The sequence below is a fragment of the Schistocerca serialis genome, chromosome 2 (assembly GCF_023864345.2).
Source record: "Schistocerca serialis cubense isolate TAMUIC-IGC-003099 chromosome 2, iqSchSeri2.2, whole genome shotgun sequence".
In the NCBI taxonomy this organism is placed as follows: domain Eukaryota; kingdom Metazoa; phylum Arthropoda; class Insecta; order Orthoptera; family Acrididae; genus Schistocerca; species Schistocerca serialis.
In genome coordinates, this window is record NC_064639.1 from 478452726 (window position 1) to 478475766 (window position 23041).

At 45.5% G+C, this 23041-nt stretch overlaps 1 protein-coding gene and 1 non-coding gene across 2 annotated transcripts in view; one reads left to right on the forward strand and one right to left on the reverse strand.

Moving 5' to 3' along the window:
- The window catches only part of LOC126456102 (uncharacterized transmembrane protein DDB_G0289901-like), a 435362-nt gene that overhangs the window by 49225 nt on the left and 363096 nt on the right, over window positions 1–23041 (reverse strand). Inside the window, exon 6 of the mRNA XM_050091858.1 lies at window positions 14670–15072. Within this exon, the coding sequence (XP_049947815.1) occupies window positions 14670–15072 (403 nt within the window). The remainder of the gene's footprint in view (window positions 1–14669; window positions 15073–23041) is intronic.
- Trnam-cau (transfer RNA methionine (anticodon CAU)) lies at window positions 11526–11597 on the forward strand. The gene has a single exon. It is a non-coding gene; the product is annotated as a tRNA-Met (tRNA).

Consider the following 23041-nt stretch of genomic DNA (forward strand, 5'->3'; position numbering starts at 1 on the left):
ATTTTTTTACTCGTTATTAAACCTACTCCTGCATTACGCCTATTTGATTTTGTGTTTATAACTCTTTATTCACCTGACCAGACGTTCTGTTCCTCCTGCCACCGAACTTCTCTAATTCCCACTCTATTTAACTTTAACCTATCCATTTCCCCTTTCGAATTTTCTGACCTACTTTCCGAATTAAGTGGTCTGACATTCCACGCTCCGATCCCTAGAACGCCAATTTTGTTTCTCCTGATAACGACGTCCTCCTGAGTAGTAATCGCCCGAAAATCCGAATGGGGAACTAATTTACTTCTGGAATATTTTACCCAAGAGGATGCCATCACAATGTAACCATACAGTAGAGTTGTATGCCCTTGGGAAAAATTACGGTTGTAGTTTTCCCTTGCATTCAGCCGTTCGCAGTAGCAGCACAGCAAGGTCATTTTGATTAATTTTAAAACGCCAGATCAGTCAATCATCCAGAGTGGTGCCCCTGCAACTACTGAAAATGCTGATGCCTCTCTTCAGGAACCACACATCTGTCTGGCCTCTCAACAGACACCGCTCCATTGTGGTTGCATTTGCTGTACGGCTACTGTATTGCTGAGGCACGCAAGCCTCCTCACCAACGGCAACGTCCATGGTTCATGAGTGGGGGAGGGGGGGGGGGGGGGGGAAGAGGGAGGGCAATCCGTTACGACAGTGCAGCGAAATTTGGCGTTAATGGGCTATGGCAATAGTCGACCGACGCGAATACCTTTGCAACAACACGACATCGCCTGCAGCGCCACTCCTGGTCTCGTGACCATAACGGTTGGATCCTAGACAAATGGAAAACAGTGGCCTGGTCGGACGTGTCCCGACTTCAGTTGGTCAGAGCTGATGGTAGATTTCGAGTGTGGCGCAGACCCCTCGACGTCATGGGCCGAAGTTGCCAACAAGGCACTGAGCAAGCTGGTGGTGGCTCCATAATGGTGTGGGTTGTGTTTAGATGGAATGGATTCGGTCCTCTGGTCCAACTGAACCGATAATTGTCAGCAAATGGTTATGTTTGGCTACTTGCAGACCATCTTCAGCCAATCATGGACTTCATGTTTCCAAACAACTATGGAATTTTGTGGATGACAGTGCAACTTGTCACCATGCCACAACTGTTCGAGATTGGTTTGAAGAACATTCTGGACGGTTAGAGCGAATTATTTGGCCACCCAGACCGTCCGACATGAATGCCATCGAACATTCATGGCACATAATCAAGAGGTTAAGTTCGTGCCCAAAATCATGTACAGGCAATCCTTTGACAGTTATGTACTACTCTAGTGGCATGAGGCATTCCCGGGCAGGTCCACTGGGGGCCGAGTTGCACAATAATCCTGGGTTCAGTGTGGAGCGGCGATGGGGTGGGTGGACTTCTGTGGCCTGTGGTGGGGTTGTGAACCACTGAGGGCTACGGTGGGACGAAGCCTCTCTGTCGTTTCTAGGTCCCCCGTTTAATACATACATACATACATACTATAGGGGCAGCATGGCCCAATATATCGGCAAAGGACTGCCACCGACTTATTGAGTCGCTACCACGTCGAGTTGGTGCACTACGCCGGACAGAAGGAGATCGGACACGATATTAGCAGGTGTTCCACGACTTCTGTCATCTCAGTGTAACACGCCGTAAGGGTCTGAAAAGGGATGATATAACAGAATCAGTCGTAGGTAAGGCAGGTGGCTCGGCTTTGATTCGTTGGTAGAATACTGACAAAATACGTTCAGTCTACAAAGAGACTGCTTAGAAAACACTTGCGAGACTCATCCTAGAATCCTGTTGAAGTGTGTGGGATCCATACCAAATAAGATTGAACGTATACGGAGAAGGATACCACGAATGCAGATTTGTCTGACCTACGGCAGAGTATCACGGAGAAGCTGAAGAAAACTCAACTGGCAGACGTTTGCGGTTAGACGAAAACTATCGCGTGGAAACCTTAAAAAGTGAGGTACCTAGGAACGTACTACAGTCTCCTGCGTATCGCTCCTGTAGGGATCGCGAAGACAAGTTTAGACTAATTACAGCTCTCACAGGGGCGTAATCATTCTTCACCCATTCGGTACTTGAGTATAATGGGAAGATGTCCATAGCAACTGGTACAATAGGAAGTACTCTCAGCCATGCATTGAACAGTAGTTTCTAGAGTGTGGTGCTAGACAGAAAAACACAAACATCCAGATGTAGTTCAGGCACTTATTTTTCTAGTCGTCTGCGACCGTAAACAAACTACAATTTGGCCGCTACGGGGAGGGGAGAGTTGCAAGAGAACAAGTCTTGCCTTCCTCCCGCAGGGGTGGCAGTCTACATCCCTGAGTTGTTTTACCACAAAAACAGAACTGGCACATCATTACAGGTGTCGTGAGAATAATACTCAGCCCCACGACTGAACATAATTAGTCGCTTCACACGCACAATGCAAGTGACAGAGGAGTACGTAAAGCATTGCTGCACCCCGAAAAAGTTCGGTGTGCGATTTGCGAATTTTTAAAGTTTTTTTCCTGCCGCGGCTAGGCAGTACAGGTCAGCTCGGCCGGTGTGCTAATCACTTAAGCCACTGGTCGGTGTTGTTGACATTCCGCAAAACACTCCGGGGACGGGGTTACGCGACATCAGTCAACAATCGAGCGATTGGAGCAGCTAATACAGCTTGATCAAGAGTGAAGTAATATTTTGTATCTGGGGCACTTGGGTGCTACAGAGAAACTCACACGATGCAAACTTAACCGGGCCCAGCAACGAATCTATGAAAATCGCACCCAGTGAGATTCGCGCCCAACCAGAAATGTGTGAGATTCGCGCCCAATACCTGCTCCCTTTGTGTCGGGCTTACCCGCGCCCGGGCCGTCCTAATCACCCTAAACTACCTGCTCCTCGGACACAGGGACCTGCCCCCCTGGTACTAGGAACAGCCGCCGACTGTCTGATACACAAACACAGCCTTAGTGCCGCTTTGGCTGTCGAAGAGTTCACATCGCGCGATTCGTGTATTTTTGACACAGTAGTTCAGATATGGAATTTTCAACCACTGATCACGGTAAGCCATGTTGCCACTACGAAGTTTATTCTTACATAGTGAAGAGAACTAAAGAAGATGGAACAGTAACGTGGCGCTGTTCAAGACAGAGAGCAAACCACTGCCGAGGAATGCTGAAAACGAAGGATCCGACAGTGCTTTTTTCATTCGAGCGTCAATGTGGACCTCCGGATGTCGCTCGATTGGAACTAAGGAAGACTTTGAACCACGCGAAGAAGAGGGCAAGAGACGGAGAGACGTCTATTTCAAAAATATATTCAGAGGAGCTGGGTTGTCTGTAAAATCGAGGCTGTGATTTTGTCACTGAAATGCCAGAGCAGCAAACAACGAAGAGAGCTTTGTACTACCAGCGGGCAAAATCACAGGGAAACGAGAGAGATCCACCGACAAGAGAAGAAATTGACCTAAAGGCAGATTTACTAGCTATGAACGATGGCAGCAGTTTTCTGTTAAGCGACGACAAACTAGGAGAGAGGATAATAGTTTTTAGCGGAAGAGCAGGAAGAGAGGCTCTAAGGAGTAAATGAGACTTTTTTATGGATGGTACGTTCAAGTGCTGCAGCAAACAGTTTTCGCAAATATACACCATTCACGCCAACTTTGGGAGTACAAATAATGAGACAAACATCTATCCAGTTGCCTTTGCACTACTGCCAAACAAAAGAAAAGAGACGTACGCCCGTCTTTTCCGAAATTTGATGGAAAAAATTCCAGAATGGAAACCTGCAAACGTGACCGTAGACTTCGAATCAGCTGCGATTTCCGACAGCTGAAGTGCATGGATATTATTTCCATATGAAAAATTGTCTCTGGAGAAAAGTTCAAGAGCTAGGACTTACTCGTGAATGCAAAGAAAACTAAGAAGTGAGACAACATGTTCGCATGTGTGCTGCGCTGGCGTTTCTACGGCCTGAAGATGTATGTGATGGTTGGCTGGAGATACATTCACATGCACCGGATATCCCCAAAATTACAGAATTTTTTGACTACTTCGTAGATAGATGGTTGGAAAATGAAGAAACCCCTAACAACCTTTGGAGTTGCTACAAACGGCGCCACCGAACAACCAACGCTGTAGAAAGTTGGCACCACAAAATTAATAACATGCTTGCTAAACCAAATCCGAAAATTAATGACGTTATTAGGTGTTTGAAAAGAGAAGCAGAAAATTCAGCGTGCGCCTTAATGAGGGCAGAACTAAATGGCTCTGAGCACTATGGGACTTAACATCTGAGGTCATCAGTCCCCTAGAACTTGGAACTACTTAAACCTAACTAACCTAAGGACATCACACACATCCATGCCCGAGGCAGGATTCGAACCTGCGACCGTAGCGGTCGCTCGGTTCCAGACTGTAGCGCCTAGAACCGCTCGGCCACTCTGGCCGGCGAGAGCAGAACTGAGTATGGAAGGTAAACGAAAAAAAAATACAATCTACATGAAACGTAATGAAAGGTTCCGAAAATAGTAAAAAAAAAAAAAAAATACGAAGAGGATGGTGAGATCAAGGATTACTTGAAAGCCATATCCTATCTACAGAAACTTGACTGAATTCATCAGAAGATGTATATAGATACAACAGTGTTCAAATGTAAATAACAACTTATATAAAAAATAATAAAAATTAAAAAAAATATTGACGATGCTTATAAGCTGATTTTAAACACGCCTAAATGACTTTTGCTTTTTAGTCAGTCCAAAGCCTGGATAAAGTGTGACGGAAATCAGATTATTTTAAAAATACAGTATATGTGTTTTACAACACACCAAAACAAAAGCGAACCCTTTTCAGAGTCAACCCTTTACAATTAGATTTCTCATTCAAGAGTCACCACCCCAATTCCTCGCTAGTTTTTATAAATTATGAGTTAAAATTGACATTACTAATCGCTAAGTATATAGTCACTTGATATTTCTGAGTATTCAAGAAGTGTAGTTGTTATAATGAAAATGATATTGATAATGACTGCTGAATGGTACTGCAAGCGAAGGAAAAGAATGTAATCTCTTGTATTTACTGCAGGTTGGAGTGGTATGTGGTAGAAACTTAATTCTCTCTCTCACTGTCTGACGGCTGAAAACTCCAGCTCGGAAACCTCCAGGTAGCGTCCCTCAACTCTTTTGTCTGCCGGGCAAGGGGATTAGCGGACCCGTCCTCGACCCTTTCTGGGAGCGAATCTCACTGGGCGCATTTTTCACTGGGCACGTTTTTCAGTACACCCCTAGCAACACGTGCACAGCGCAGAGCGAAATAGGAAACACTCCCAGAACAAGTAATATAAAGCTAGCCCGCCCGGTTAGCCGCGAGGTCTAACGCACTGCTTTCCGGGCGGTAAGGCGTGTCGGTCTCCGGCACTAATCCGCCCGGCCTGTTGTGGGATTGTGTACCACTAAGGTCTACGGCGGGGACGAAACCTCTCCGTCGTTTCTAGGTCCCCAGTTCTGTACAATATAATATAAAGTTAACCTACTAGTTCCCCTCCAGTAGAATTACGTAACAAGCATAACTATAAGAGTACAAATGAGCGACCTTAGGGGCTCAAAGCATTCACTTGTGCCACCATTCTGTCTGCGTTCTGAACCGGAGAGAATGACGGACTTACCGAGCGAGATGGCGCAGCGGTTAGCACACAGGACCCGCTTTCGTGAGGTCGACGGTTCAATCCCGCGTCCGGCCATTCTGATCTAGGTTTTCCATGAGTTCCCTAAATCGCTTGACGGAAATGCCGGGATGGTTCTTTTGAAAGGGGACGACCGACTTCCTTCCCCATCATTCCCTAATCCGATGAGATCGATGACCTCGCTGTTTGATCTCCTCCTCCAAATCAACCCAACCCAAGCAATGACGAACCTTTGAGTTTCAGAGAAACACGACTCACACTTGGTGATGAAGATCGGCTTTCTGACTGCCTGCTGACGGACTCATCGAGTTCTGGCAAGGAGCCCCTAACTTTGGTGTAGTGACCCCGGTGCTTGGGAAACTTCACCGATGCGGAGAGTTGGTGTGTGGCCAGGGACTTGGCCGACGGACTGCCAGCTATCTACGATCCGGCACGGGTAGACGCATCCTATCAGCCTCCTAGCCGACTACACGTTATCGGCCATTGTCCTAGTCGAACCGGGGCACTGTTGCTGGGCAACGGACATCTGGTGTCGGGTACTACACTCGAGAGCCCGACATGGGGACCACGATTAAACGCGGCGGTGTTCAGTCGGCAAGACTCCAGGTGACCTGAGCGGGCCAAACTCGATCAACTCCTCTGGCGGCACACACTGCGTCGCTTGCTGGTGGGCTGCTCGTATTGCAGCAGCTGCCGCCCGCGACTCAGGACAAAGGACGTCATTGTCGTATCGGGGCGTCAACACATTCTGCGATAGGCTGCCTTTGCAAACACACAGTTAGGCCGCGAGGGCAGCCGGAGTGCTGTATAAGGCTGCTTGAATAAACACTGTCAATGTTACCACTGTCCGGCTGTTCGCCCCGCCGCAAATCTGCCCTCTCTCTCACCATCTCGCACACCCATCCTGACGCGTAGCGGCCCGGAATAGCCCGGTTCGTTGCAGTATGCAGTAACACCTACTGCCCAATTATTTACTGAGATTGGTAGGGCCGCAAACGAGAAAGTATAGGCCCGATCTCTACCGGCATCTTACATAATCATATTTCACCCCTCCCCAACATCAAAAACGTCACTTTAAAATGTACTCCAATAATATGGTTCTGGCTAATCTTTGGCACGCAAAACAGTCAGAATTCGTTCGAGGCTCGATGTATGTAAGTCGTTATTGGCATGTGATGTCACCTGATAATGAAACCTGTCCTCTTCGTTGATGACATACTGGAGGTGGGTAGCAGCTTATGAGTTGTTTTTCTGATACAAACATAAGTAGCTGGGTAATTCAATCATGTCTATAAATTAAGCTGCATTGGAGGGTCATTTACAAACTGCAGCATGTCGTACGTGTTTCATTCATTTCTCTCTCTCTCTCTCTCCCTCTCTCTCTCTCCCTCTCTCTCTCTCTCTCTCTCTCTTTGACCCCTATCGAGTAACACTGATGTCAGTTGTGGTGGCATAAAATCTTTGACCAAGCAGAGGTCACTCTGCAGCGAGGTTATCTTCGATCTATTTGCTCAGAATAGACAAGCACACAGAACTCGAGTCTGTCTGTCTGTCGCCCGTAGTCGGCGGAAGGGAGCAACTGTGCCGGCAATTGCTGTTATTCAACTTCGCAAGTATCCGGATGACTACACTGGCGATGTCAATCACCGTGTTTCTGAAACTTCTTGCTTGAGAGAATTTGTTCAAATTCTTGATGACGTATTTATGTGGCCCATCTGGTAACAGTTTATTCGTATCTGAGGCGATTTCAACTTGTGATATGGCGTGGTTGAGAATTTTTTGCGGTAAGAGCCATTTACTTAGTACACTTCTTGATAAATACGAGTATGTATGTGGCTCATTGATTACGATCCTTTTGCGCATCTTGATTCAGTCTTCTTCTTTTATTTTAATTTGTGAGATTTTACTGTATTAAATGCGCTCCAGCATGCAAATGGTTTACGGTGAGAGAGAATTTATCTGCTGTTAGTATTATCATCAGATCTATAAAATTGGTTCTCCTTCGGAATCTTGCGCTAAGTATACTCCTATCGGGGATTTTTGGCGATGGTAGGCAGTCGCTGCAGGAGACATAGAAACGGTTAAGAATTAATATAAAGACAACACTAAAGTTTGACAGTGGTGGTAAGCGTAGCTCTGAACTTTTGACGAGTTTACATTAATTGCACCCACCATTTTCTTTGGTAGTGAAGTTTCATCTGCGGTGCTTTCTTTGTTTAAGTTCCATAATAAAAAACGTGGATAGTAGCAACTCTCAACTAGTTGCTGAGCTATAGAACCACGTCTTATGTTTGCTAGCTTGTCTGGAAGTTTTTCATGTTTTCAATAAGCAGACTTGTTTATTTTGTGCAATGTTATAACGTTTTTGATTCATGTTATCAGCTCTTAGCTTCATCATGTATTATGTGGATCAGAAAAATTGTAATAAATATTCTCTGCTTTTGGAGCTGAGACCTTTCCTTAAACTTAATATATCCTGCACCTATTCACAATCCTCTTTCGCCAAACTTTCAAGTTCCATGCTTGCAACACTGTGGACAGAAGTCTTGGGTACAGTAGTCTCACCGTGTAATATCTCCAAGTAGCACACACTATTTGAGTCGAAGGAATGCAGAGTGGCAAAGTGAATTGTGACATTACTTCTGGTCACTTCATGGACAGAACAGAGGCACCACAAAGTCACTGGGTGATGGGCCAGGATTAGAATGTCATCCTTAGCGTAATTTCATAAGTGAGGAAAAGATTATAGAACACAACAAAAAATTCAACAGCAGTGCAGGCAAGAGCAGCAACTCAGCACCAGGCTCGTTATCTTATCCAAAGTGTCAGAAGACTTTCAAAAACCAGAGCATCTGGGCTGGTTAGAGTGCCCTTAGCTGCCTCAGGTTCATACTCGTTCCACCAGACCGTGTATCTCAGCCTCGACACGTTGTTCTGTATGCCTACCAGATACACTTCCTTCCAACAAAAACAACACATCGCTCGTTGAACGTCGTACCGTGTCCGTCGCGAGCGGTGCGTGGAGCATTCTACCCATCCATGGTGGGTCTGGAACTTCTTACGAAGTTACTAATATTGTTGAAAGAGGCATATGGTGCAGAAGCTGTGTTCTATACACCACTGTGTATGTTTTTTGTGGGTACTGTGACAGCTGCGGTCTGTAGATATGACTCCCTGAAGAACTATGTGCGCCTTTTTAGTGATGAATGTGAACCACTTTCCAGCTTATGGATGATAATACTGGAGCAGTCAGAGCTAATTAGTGGATGAGACCATTACGTGTCTAGAGTGGTCAGCTCGCTTCACGAACATGTATTGGGACGCTGTAGGCTGGAGGTAAGGAATTTCAACACCTTCACCAAACCCCACTTCTTGTCTCTAGAGGGTACTTGTCCAGAAATTTCTTGAGTTCCCGCAAACGATACTGGATGGCTTGATCTACGGAACGGGGAGCCATTTAATGTCACGCTAGGCTATCAAAATCCGTATTGAAGTATTTGTCACCGATGCAGTCGTCAAACGAATCACAGTTGTTAACAGTCATGTGGGTAGGGATAGTCATGCCTGCGCTAATCGATAAATATGGACGCTAATTTGGCCTTTGCAGTCACTTTTCCTTTCAGTGCCGGTATACGATCCTCTGAAAATTACTACATGACTGTCCGAAACTTTACATAATTTCGATTGTGCTTACGAGGAGCCTATATTGTATGTTTTCGTTTATATTTTCCCTTGGTAGAGACCAGAGTAAAAATAAATTCTTCGGATAACAACACATGTTCCATTGGTCGGCAGTCTAGCGTTTGTAATCCTTGGATCACGTAAGCCTCTTCTGTGGATTTTATTGTTCCACAACAAACCTAGTAAGACTGCATTATTTGAAACGAAAAACAGGATGCTTACAGTTTAGCAAGTTAAAGCTGTATTAATATGAATCTGCTGTAGAGTAATAAAACTGGGCAACACAACATTTGCCTTCTTTAAAGTGTGGGCTGTGCCATCTTTCCAAAGCCGAGAAAATTTCTATATACATATCGAGAGAATCTATATAGTTAATTAGCTGTTCTTGAGATGTGGGCTTTATAGTTTAAACTTTTCCTAAGAGATTTCAGGTTCTTAATAAATCCATAGGCGAGTATTTTCTACATACTTTCACTATCGGGCTAGTGTATCGTCTCTAATGAACAAGCTGTATTAGTGTTCTGATGTAAGACAGGACTTGGAGGCTCTGATATGATCACCTTAAACAGACAACTGAGAATTTCAGGTTAAATGAATAACTGAACATCTTAATCTTTTTCGTCTTTGAGAGCACGACGTAAAACGAGCAATGTGAACGCTGACAGAGGCTAAAAGCTGACAGTTGTGCATGGTTGGAACGTTTTCTTTATGAGAGCTACAAATATGTTTCTAAATCGACTTTCGTGGCGAGTTGCGAACGTCTTACATCAATGACGAGGTCGCCAGGAAACAGCGTATTTCAGTTTACCAGAACTGAAGAATATCAAGCTGATTCAGCCTATAAAATTACAGCATCGCCTGGGTCAAAAATGGAGAGCTTTGCCTGGTTTAGCGACAGCAACATCCAAGGAATATTATGAAAGTGTAACGTGTAATTAAAAACTGATGAAGGCACATTTTGATCTCGGGAAGTGCTCCTCGTGGTGTAATGTTTTCTCAGATTGTCGGCTTCATTTTCTCTTTAGTAGTCTTTCTCCCGCGATTCGTCTGATTTATCTTTATGGTAAGCTGTCCTATGGCTCGCCAACATGGAGTGATGGTCTGGGTTGCCATTTCTTTTAATAGTAGCACCCATTTGGTTGACATCCGCCGCACTGCTGCAGGACCGCGGTACGTCGCCGAGATTCTACGTCGCGTTTTGTTGCCCTTCAAGGCAAGCCACCCTGAACTTACATTTCAGTAAGATAAAGCCCGTCCGCACACGACGAGAATATGTACTGCTTTTCTATGCGCATGGCAAACCCTGCATTGGCCAGCAAGGTCGGTGGATCTGTCGCCAATTTAGAACGTTTGGAGTAGTACGCCCGGGACCCTCCAACCATCTCGGAATTTTCTCGATCCAACGCACCAGTTGGACAGAATTTTGCACAATTTCCCTCCAGGAGGACATCCAACAACTCTCTCCGTCAATACCAAACCGATAACTGCTTCTATAAGGGTCAGAGCTGGACTAACGCGTTATTGATTTGCTCAGTTTCTAAAGTTCTTTCTCTTGGATGAATCATCCAAATTTTCCCGAAATTGTAATCAGTTTTTTGGCTGTACATGTCCATCGCATCTACTGATTTCCTTCCGATGCTGATAACTCCTTCTTGGTGCGTCGCACTTTCTTTCTTTTTTTGTCTTAGAGTGTATTATGGTGGATTTGCACAGTGAATACAGTGGGTGCTAGTGACATATATTGAGGATGATTCCATACTTCTTTAGAAATAAGATCATTCATGCCACAGATCAGTGATGTTATTAATTTAATCGTAACTGTCATCTTATTTTAGAATGGGCCTTGCATTTTATTTTACTCCCGCATAACTAATGAATAAGGCCAGTATGTCCTTAAGTGAACATGCTGCAGCATCTGTGCAGAAGTAAGTACAATTCGAGTAAATAACTGCTTTAGTTTCACTTTGTGCTGATGTACAGACTTCGTTACGCGGCTTGTCAAGTGGTAGCGCTGCAGTCGCGAGCTGCGCTGAACCCACCTTGCTGCTTGCTACGCTCTCCCCGTTATCTCGTGTCGCAATACCGGACTGTTAACCAATACTGGTTCTTGCATCAGCAACTTCACTATCTATTACTTTTGTTAAACACACGTAGGTATCAGAGCAGAGTGGCGCAGTGGAAGCGTGCTGGGCCCATAACCCAGAGGTCCGTGGATCGAAACCACGCTCTGCTAAATATTTTTAATTTATAATTTTGCATTATCGATTTCATTTTTGTAGCTGTAGGATATTTTACTGAATGTTAACATATGAAATCCAAGAATTATGTACTTTGAGGTATAGAGCAACGTCGACGCACATCTAATAAGACTTCTCTTCTTGCAGACAATCTGGAAATAACACGCAAAAATGTATAACAGGGTAGGCACCCATGGCCAGCGCCAGTATGAATAAAATCCTTTTGGATGTTATACAAGAGCATTACAAAACACTAAAACAACTATAAAACCTACCTTTCTATTGCCTTTGCAGCGACAAAACTGAGCAACTTAGTCGTCCTGAACAGGACCGCTGAGGAGACACTCGAAACGTCGGTTTTAAGGTTGCTGTTGTATTTCATAATGACCCTGTCTAATACTTACAAAAAAAAATTATTGAAATAGAAAATGTGTTCAGCTGATCAATCAACTCACTAAAGCTGCCCTTTTTTCTATTTCGGAGAAAATGTACACAAACAAATATGAAATTATTATTATCATACTCTTATTTTCATACGGAAAATAGAATGGGATTAGAAAAATATTACAGACAGCCGGAAAGAAATTCAGGGCAATTCACTTTTGTGCGTCACTGCTGCGTTAGACCGGACAACATCAGAAATTACACGTTCTGAGAAAAACATGAAGATACTTCCTTCAGTGATAAAATTGTAAATTGTAGGAAACGAAGGCATCAATACGTCTTACAAATGGAAAATCATAGCTTGCCAAGATTTTCCCTCAAGTAACAACCACAGAGAAAGGGGCATGGGATCATCAAGGAAATTGTTAAGTGTGTGTGCCTAATTTATAAGGGGTATGACCGTGATTATGACGATATTTTCTCTTGTGAATTATTTATTCGTACTAAGCGTTTAACTTTTTGTGTGTCAGTCCTGCAGCAACACACGCTCACAAAGTCTTAAACTCGCACCATATAACTGTATGCCAAACATTCAGGAAACGGCATACAAAACATAACACTGGAAAGGGAATTCTTTATCAACCAATTTCAAGAGTGGTAATGTTTTGTCAGAAACAGCAGTAGCCGGCCACTGTGGCCAAACGGTTCTAGGCGCTTCAGTCCGGAATCGCGCTGCTGCTGCGGTCGCAGGCTCGAATCCTGCCTCGGGCATGAATGTGTGTGATGTCCTTAGGTTAGTTAGGTTTAAGTAGTTCTAAGTCTAGGGGACTGATGACCTCAGATGTCAAGTCCCATAGTGCTTAGAGCCATTTGAGACAGCAGTATTGAACGCGCTGAGTCTCGACTCATTGAAATCTGGAGTGTTTCCAGCTAACGAATATATGAATCAAACTTTTGTATAGCCTATGTGAAAGGAAACGTGTCTAACAGAGAGAAATGAATTTACGGAAATACTGAAGGTTTAGCCGAACTTTGTTCGATTTATAATGACAGTCGTCTAATAGTACAAGTTATTGTTGTGCAAAGACTTCATGTACGGAATGCTTTCACGGTCTGTCATTAGGCAACATTCCCAATATTTCTAGCGGAGGATCACTACATACAATGCCAAATCCCGAGAGATGACTCAGTGACTGAGACATACTACGCATGGCGGAAGCCAGACTTTCACATCTTCGCCCGGCCATCCAGATTTATGGTTTAAGTGCTTTCTCTAAATCGCTCAAGGCTTATTTTGTGATGGTTCGCCAATCCGAATTTTTGCTCCGTCCCTAATGACATCGTAGACGACAGGACGTAAATACTAATATTTCTTTACTTTATTGGTGAAAGGTTAAGGTAAAACGTTAGAGATAATAGTGTTGAATGAACAGTTTGATAAAGAAGAAAATATAAGACAAAATGCCGTGTCTTCCTGTAAAATACCTCGCAGGCTGCTTTCCAACATATTGCGGAACAGAGAAGATTGTAGAAGAAAGTTATTTATTGCCTGTCAGATGTGTAAGTTTTCGTGGAAATACGGATAGAGCTCATGGATACAGGGACAAATAATGAATTTTAGTAACTGACTTTCAGGCGCAGCTCAAAAACTTTGTTTTCAGCGTATGGTTCAAAAATGGCTTTGAGCACTATGGGACTTAACCTCTGAGGTCATCAATCCCCTAGAACTTAGAACTACTTAAACCTAACTAACCTAACGACATCACACACATCCATGCCCGAGGCACGATTCGAACCTGCGACTGTAGCGGTCGCGCGGTTCCAGACTGAAGCGCCTAGAACTGCTCGGCAACCATCGGCCGGCTTTCAGCGTATGATGTCCAGCTCTTGGCTGAAGGGAGACGTGAGTTACAGCAGTTAAATATTTTTCTGCAAAAGTAGACCTTATACTGGTCAATTTGATACGTCATTGTCTATTTCCAACCCTTCATTTGGCTGTGAAAATTCGAACAAAGACCCATTGTGTAATTATAGGGAAACTTGTTTCAGCTCCGTCGAGCTCGGTCTGAGGCGCTTTGTCACGGTCCGCGCTGCTCCCCCTGTCGGGCGTGGGTGTGTGTGTGTTGTCCTTAGCGTGAGTTAGTTTAAGTTAGATTAAGTAGTGTGTAAGCCTAGGGACCGATGACCTCAACAGTCCTTACCACAAATTTCCGAAGCTCCGTTGAAACATTGAACCAAAAAGCTGTTCTGTTATTAAAAAATGTTGAAATGTGTGTGAAATCTTATGGGACTCAACTGCTAAGGCCATCAGTTCCTAAGCTTACACACTACTTAACCTAAATTATGCTAAGGACAAACACACTCACCCACGCCCGAGGGAGGACTCGACCCTCCGCCGGGATCACCCGCACAGTCCATGACTATCTGTTATTCCGTATGCTAGTATTATCTTCGTTAGGTGACACTGCAGATCTGCATCGTATGCCTTCTTGAAGCCGAGGAACGGAGCAGCAACATGTCCGCGGGTATTTATTTCCGTTTGGTACAAAGTATCCTGCGCCAGGCATTGTACAGTGGTTTGTGACGTATGCATTCACACGTAAATCTAGAAGCTACTGACGCTTCGGGACAATGGCGTGGAGTTATCTCCAGATTACAGCACCGGCAAAACTGGCGTCGCTCACCTGGCGAAGCCGTCGCCAGAGGAGACGCAGCGGTAGAACTTGGTGCAGCTGTCGCTCCTGGCGAAGAAACCCTCGGAGGAGCATCCGGCGGCTTCCGTGCCGGCGGCCGGCCTGCCGGGGTCCACCTCGTTCTCGGCGTCGGAGTCCGACCGCAGCGCCGCGGCGACGGGCGTGGGGCAGGCCCTGCCGTAGACGCAGGCGGCGGCGGCGGGGTCAAAGGCGGCGCCGGGCGCGCACCAGAACTGCACCGCCTGCAGCTGCAGCTGCGGGCCGGCGGCCGCGCGGCGCGGGGGTGCGCACCGCACGAACGACGAGCAGTCGCCGGGGGCCGCGAACAGCCCGGCCGCCGGGCAGCGGAACGACGGCGAGAGGCGGCCGCGCCGCGCAGACACCGCACCCGCCCCTGCGGCAGAGAGGACAACGGGACAGGTCAGCTGCGCTCGTCCACATAATGCTTGTCATCGCCACAGTTCTAGAGCCTCATTTGTTCCAAAGATATGCAGTGTGCTTTGTAAGTGACAACGAACTCTTCACTAGGAAATAATCACAGTAAATTTTAATAAAAACTGATTTTATAAAATCATAATTTATTTCAAAGCAAATTAAAATATCCATCATTTGGTTTTGCTGCTCTAGCAGTGGCAGTGTTTACGGATGAAATTATTGAATATAAGCTCCGACTGTCATGCAAACAGTACACTAAAGGTAATTTACTGAAAATAAGACACTAACTGCTAAACACACACACACACACACACACACACACACACACACACACACAGAGAGAGAGAGAGAGAGAGAGAGAGAGAGAGAGAGAGACGAAAGGACTGAGAAAGTAGACAAAATTGAAATCTGGAGCGAAACTGACAACTAACTCGAGAACAAGTCGACGCCAACTGTGACTGGACACATATCAGTCATGGACTGTGTGGCTGGTCCCGGCGGAGGTTCGAGTCCTCCCTCGGGCATGGGTGTGTGTGTTTGTCCTTAGCATGGCTCTGAGCACTATGGGACTTAACATCTATGGTCATCAGTCCCTTAGAACTACTTAAACCTAACTAACCTAAGTACAGTCATCACGAGGAAGAAAAAATCCCTGACCCCGCCGGGAATCGAACCTGGGAACCCGGGCGCGGGAAGCGAGAACGCTACCGCACGACCGTCCTTAGCATGATTTAGGTTAAGTAATGTGTAAGCTTAGGGATTGATGACCTTAGCAGTTACGTCCCCTAAGATTTCACACACATTTGAACATTTTGAATACACATCAGCAACATTAACACTAGATTTTGGTGAAATTGAAAAGTCTTATTTACGAACTAAATTCCGCAAAATATGAGGGATGTATTGCTTCCTAAAGCCCGATCGGTCACGAAATGGAAACCACAGTGAAAACCAAAATTGTTTTACACTGAAGCGCCAAAGAAACTGGTATAGGCAAGCGTATTCAAATATACAGACATGTAAACAGACAGAATAGTGTGCTGAGGTCAGCAACGCCTAGATAAGACAACAAGTGTCTGGCGCAGTTGTTAGATCAGTTACTGCTGCTATAATGCCACGTTATAAATACACTCCTGGAAATTGAAATAAGAACACCGTGAATTCATTGTCCCAGGAAGGGGAAACTTTATTGACACATTCCTGGGGTCAGATACATCACATGTACACACTGACAGAACCACAGGCACATAGACACAGGCAACAGAGCATGCACAATGTCGGCACTAGTACAGTGTATATCCACCTTTCGCAGCAATGCAGGCTGCTATTCTCCCATGGAGACGATCGTAGAGATGCTGGATGTAGTCCTGTGGAACGGCTTGCCATGCCATTTCCACCTGGCGCCTCAGTTGGACCAGCGTTCGTGCTGGACGTGCAGACCGCGTGAGACGACGCTTCATCCAGTCCCAAACATGCTCAATGGGGGACAGATCCGGAAATCTTGCTGGCCAGGGTAGTTGACTTACACCTTCTAGACCACGTTGGGTGGCACGGGATACATGCGGACGTGCATTGTCCTGTTGGAACAGCAAGTTCCCTTGCCGGTCTAGGAATGGTAGAACGATGGGTTCGATGACGGTGTGGATGTACCGTGCACTATTCAGTGTCCCCTCGACGATCACCAGTGGTGTACGGCCAGTGTAGGAGATCGCTCCCCACACCATGATGCCGGGTGTTGGCCCTGTGTGCCTCGGTCGTATGCAGTCCTGATTGTGGCGCTCACCTGCACGGTGCCAAACACGCATACGACCATCATTGGCACCAAGGCAGAAGCGACTCTCATCGCTGAAGACGACACGTCTCCATTCGTCCCTCCATTCACGCCTGTCGCGACACCACTGGAGGCGGGCAGCTTCGTGGAGACGGTTGCGAATGGTCCTCGCCGATACCCCAGGAGCAACAGTGTCCCTAATTTGCTGGGAAGTGGCGGTGCGGTCCCCTACGGAACTGCGTAGGATCCTACGGTCTTGGCGTGCATCCGTGCGTCGCTGCGGTCCGGTCCCAGGTCGACGGGCACGTGCACCTTCCGCCGACCACTGGCGACAACATCGATGTACTGTGGAGACCTCACGCCCCACGTGTTGAGCAATTCGACGGTACGTCCACCCGGCCTCCCGCATGCCCACTATACGCCCTCGCTCAAAGTCCGTCAACTGCACATACGGTTCACGTCCACGCTGTCGCGGCATGCTACCAGTGTTAAAGACTGCGATGGAGCTCCGTATGCCACGGCAAACTGGCTGACACTGACGGCGGCGGTGCACAAATGCTGCGCAGCTAGCGCCATTCGACGGCCAACACCGCGGTTCCTGGTGTGTCCGCTGTGCCGTGCGTGTGATCATTGCTTGTACAGCCCTCTCGCAGTGTCCGGAGCAAGTATGGTGGGTCTGACACACCGGTGTCAATGTGTTCTTTTTTCCATTTCCAGATGTGTATTTCAGTGAGTTTGAACGTGGTGTTACAGTCAGCGCATGAGAGATGAGACACAGCATCTCCGAGGCAGCCATGAAGTGGGGATTTTTTCGTATTTCACGAACGTACCGTCAATATCAGGAATCCGGTAAAACGTCAAATCTCCGCGTTCGCTGCGGCCGGAAGAAGATCCTGCAAGAATTGGACCAACGACGACTTAAGAGAATCGTTCAACGTGACAGAAGTGTACCTCTTCCGCAAGTTGCTGCAGATTTCAATGCTGGGCCATCAACAAGTGTCAGAGTGTGAATCATTCAACGACAAGTCATCGATATGGGCTTTCGGAGCCGAAGACCTACTCGTGAGCCCTTGATGACTGCACGACACAAAGCTTTACGCCTCACCTGGGCCCGTCAACACCGATATTGGACTGTTGATGACTGGAAATATGTTACCTGCTCGGACGAGTCTCCCTTCAAATTGTATCGAGCCGATGGAGGTGTACGGGTGTGGAGACAATCTTATGATTCCATGGACCCTGCATGCCAGCAGGAGACTGTTCAAGCTGGTGTAGGCTCTGTAATGGTGTGGAGCATGTGCAGTTATGGAGCCCCTGACACGACTCTGACAGGTGGCACCTACGTAAGCATCCTGTCTGGTCACCTGCATCCATTCATGTTCATTGTGCATCCGACGAAGTTGGGCGATTTCAGTAGGAGAATGCGACGCCCCACACGTCGAGAATTGCTACAGAGTGGCTCCAGAAACACTCTTCTGAGTTTAAACACTTCCGCCGATCATCAAACTCCCCAGACATGAACATTATTGAGCATATGTGAGATGCCTTGCAACATACTGTTCAGAAGAGGTCTCCAAACCCTTGTACTCTTGCGGGTTTATGGATAGCCCTGCAGGATTCATAGTGTCGATTCCCTCCAGCACTACTTCAGACGTTAGTCGAGTCCATACCACGTCCTGTTACGGCACTTCTGCGTGTTCGCGGGGACCCTATACGATATTAGGCAGGTGTAACAGTTTCTTTGGCTCTTCACTGTATATGCAGTGAGTTTTATACGTGACAACCAACTCTAAAATAGAAAAAAATCAAAGTTAAAGTTTAAAAAAAGGAACTGATTTTATAAAATTACCAGTTTTATTGCAGGTGACGTAAAATAAAACTAAAATGTGCATATTTGGTTTTGATGCTCTCGCAGGGGCCGTGTTTAAAGATGAAATTACGGTATATAAGTTCCGCCTGTTATGCAAACAATACACTAAAGGAACTCTTTACAGAAAAAAAGCCACTTACTGCCACACACGCACACACTCACTCACACACACACACACACACACACACACACACACACACACACACACACACACACACACACACACGAAGGGAGTGAGAAAGTAAACAATGTTGAAATCGCCAGCGAAACTGACGACTGACGCGAGAGCAAGTGAACGCCAACTATGACTGTAAACATAACAGCAACATTAATACTAGGTTTTGGTGAAGCTTAACAGTGTTGTTCATGAACGAAATTCTGCAAAATACGAGGGATATATTGCTTTTTAAGGCTCAATCGGTCGCGAAAGGAAAACCACAGTAAAAACAAAAACTGTTTTATTTGCAACATTTACCTACACTTCCAGCTACTTTCTCTACGTAATCGCCGCTCCGACTTACACATGCGTCGTAGCGTTGTACGAACTTCCAAGTACCGTCGTCATAAAAGGCAGCTGCTCGGCTTTCCGTCAATTCTCCAAGCTGGTCTGCACATCGTCGTCTGTGGCACAACGTTGTCCTCTCAGCAAGGGATCGAAATCATAGGGAGGCCAAAGGCGGACTTTGTGGTGGGTGATCAAATACTTGCCATTGAAACGCTGCATGGGCGTCTTTGTCACAACTGCAGTGAGCGGCCTAGCGTTGTCACGAACGAGGACAATGCCTGATGACATTCCTCTTCGCTTGTTATGAAGTGCCTTTCGTAGCCGATATTCTCGAATCGCTTGATCCACTCGCTGAACAAGACCACCAGTTGACACTCACTTCGTTCCCTGACCGCCTGCATAATGAGCTTCTGCACTTACGGCTTCAAAGTTCCTGCACCACGGCACTTTGCTGTCATGCATGAGAATTGCATTCTGTGGCGGAATCCATCAGCATGAAGAAATGGAATGACAGCACCCACTTCACACTTGGCGGGAGGCTTCATTGTCAGAAAATGAAACACCTGTAGCCCTCTTTTTGATGTCATTTATTGTGTAGTTACCGGTTTTGGCGCTTCAAAGCACCATCTTCAAGCCTTAGTTGATGCTGAAGGGGTTATCACGAACCATATATACGATGCATCAGTGGCCAAAAACTGATTTACGAAGACTACCTGTAACTGTGGTGTCGTCTCTCCAACCATCAACTGTCAACTTTATTGTTCTATGCATCACTGCGAGCACAGCACTGCAAATCCGACGTGAGACAATCGATGTGCATACCAGAGACATTGCGCAACACACATGCACCAAGCGTCATCGCATCTTCACTGTGGTTTTAATTTTGCGACCAACTCGGCCTTGAAAAAAAAAAAATAGATCTAGTATATGTAGTGCACGGCTGTGTTTCTCAATATCTTATGGGAATGCAGATCAAACAGGATTTTCGAAAGCTTAATTTGCGGATGACAAGCTCTAAGTATCCAGTAGTGTGCATACTGTCACATGTAGCCGATTAATGCAAAACAACTAAGGAAATGACAACAACATAAAAAACCTTTTTTCCCAGTATGTCACTTAAAACATGTTCACAGTTTACACTTTTAAATAAAGAATGCCCACTCACAATGGCACAAAGGTTCTCAAACATGTCTGGACTTATATGAAATACGGTTGTTATATCTACTAAAATTAAAATAGATTTAAAGATTGTTGATGGGGAATACAAGCAGCCAAAATTACTTTTAAAATTCTTTAATTTGTTGCCATTGTCAGTTTCAGGTTATTTGCACCTCCCTCCCACAGTCAACAGCCTCTGGCAGATAGGAGTTTATAAAGAGTTTGTTCCGGTCTAAACGGGAGGCAAAATCAACACGCTGCTGGGATTTAAATTAACTTGGTATTCAATACTAACCGTGGAAAGCATCGTCTACGAATCTACTTGCTGGGGATCCCTGATTACTGAGGAAATTAGGGAAGTGGGTAGTCGTTACATTTAAAACCATTTTAAAGATTAACAATCAGATACATTGTGGTAGCAGTCAGAAATATTAGCTGAAAGCAGGCTTCAGTGACTTTTCAGCAATACAGAGATTAGCAGGGTACATTGATAGACACCTTATCCAGAATTAATAGCATTTACATAAAAAGATCAGCGTAAGTGCGAGTAGGACTCATGCATCGACGGATCCGCAGAAATTTAATTAAGTATGTAGATAGTCATCCATCCCGAGAACCGAGAATTCATCGATTTTTCACTGTTATCGACATCTATACTGGCAAGGTAGCAAAACATGTGACGCAAATGACTGTATTTTTTGATTGCGTTGACGAAGGAGTATACATTTTCTACACAGGCAAGGGGCGATATATCATAGAACGTTGCATAAATTTCAACTTTAATACGTCCTCCCGTTTCTTAGAAACATGTGTTTTAAAGGCAGACAGACAAGCAATCCGATAACATGACCAAAAATAATTTTTTTTCATGTGATATAATTACAGATTAACAGTTTTCGGATTTTTTTTCTTTACTTGTACTGTAAAACCTTACATCCTGTCAAATTTCATGACTCTGGGGCAACGGGAAGTACGCTATCGGTCTTGAAGAGTGAATTTGCGAGTATCTAAATATGTGACATAAACCGTCATATCTTTTTATTGCATTGAAGAGTCAGTTTTTTACACCACCAAGAGACCATAAACTCACTACATTGCATAAATTTTATCTTAATACGTTTACCTGTTCCTTGAGAAAAAGAGTTTTCAACAGTCGGACAGACAGACAAACAGACACACGGCCATTAAAGTGATCCTATAAAGGTTGCATCTTTACCAATTGAGACACGAAATCCTAATTGTTTAAACCAAATTAAAACTAGTACTGTACTCGGTAGAGAACGCATGATTAGACCATCTAATTCTAGAGAAAGAGCACTGAAACCATGAGATCATGATCCAGGTGAAAAAAGGGTTCGGTTCGGTGATTTCTTACCCCTTCGCTGGCGCTGTCAGTGTACAGCTAAGGCGCGATATAGTCGTTCACGGCGTATAAAAACGGTGACGCCTGTGTGCGAGAGACACTACGAAGTTCTACTGAAAGTAATGAACAGTCGAACTGAGACTACCTACAAGTCGGCATCTGCGGTCGTTGTTCCAGATGCACGCAAACGGAATGGGCTTTAAGGCAGCTGAGCCGCGGGTTTTTATGACCTCGGAGTTGCTGCACTTCAGTGAGCTTCCGACCATAAGTAATGGGCCGTTGCCAATTACAGGGAGCAGCGGAGGCAGAGGACAACGTGCTGTGAAGCAGGGAACAGACCACATATTTTGCTAACTGAGGTTTAACGCACTGCCTCAGCTCCAACTGACGTAAAACGCTTGTCAGTGTACCGCTGCGCGCCCACGAGGAAAATGAGTACATGTGAAACCTTACGTAATTTTTAACGATTGCCGCCATTCTGAGCAAGTTTGTAACTTTTTTCTGAATAAATGCAAATCGAAATGCCATTCCGGATTTCAGTTCCTCACTACTTCAGGTATATGTTTATTATGCATTCATTTATGTTAGAATTATTATTACGAGGTTAATTTGAAACTGAAATTTAAGGAAGAACGAAATAAAATTGACAGTTCTAAAAAGAATTCACCCGTCTTCTTCCGTCTAGGGACTCCCGTGTGAATTCACGGAGCATTTCAATAATACCCGCGTGCTGATCGCACCTAAAAGAACTGAACTCCGCCCGAACGGGCCACCGTGTCATCCTCAGCCCACAGGCGTCACTGAATGCGGATATGGAGGGGCATGTGGTCAGCACACCGCTCTCCCGGCTGTATGTCAGTTTCCGAGACCGGAGCCGCTACTTCTCAATCAAGCAGCTCCTCAGTTTGCCTCACAAGGGCTGAGCGCATGCCGTTTGCCAACAGCGCTTGGCAGACTGATCGCACCTATTGGTAAGAAATGTAGCTCTGAATTACTTCGATGGTCTTGAATCCGACCTGGTAGGGATCTCAAAGACTCGAACAGTACTCAAGAAAGCGTCCCAAAAGTGTTCTGTACACAGTCACCTATATAGATGAGCTGCACTTTCCTAGAATTCTCCCAATACATCAATGACGACAGTTCGACTTCCTTACAGCCGATGTTACGAGCTCGTTTGGTTTCACGTCGCTTTGTAAGATGATGCAGAGATATTTTATCGACGTGACTTTGTCAGGTAGCTCACCACTAATAGCATACTTGA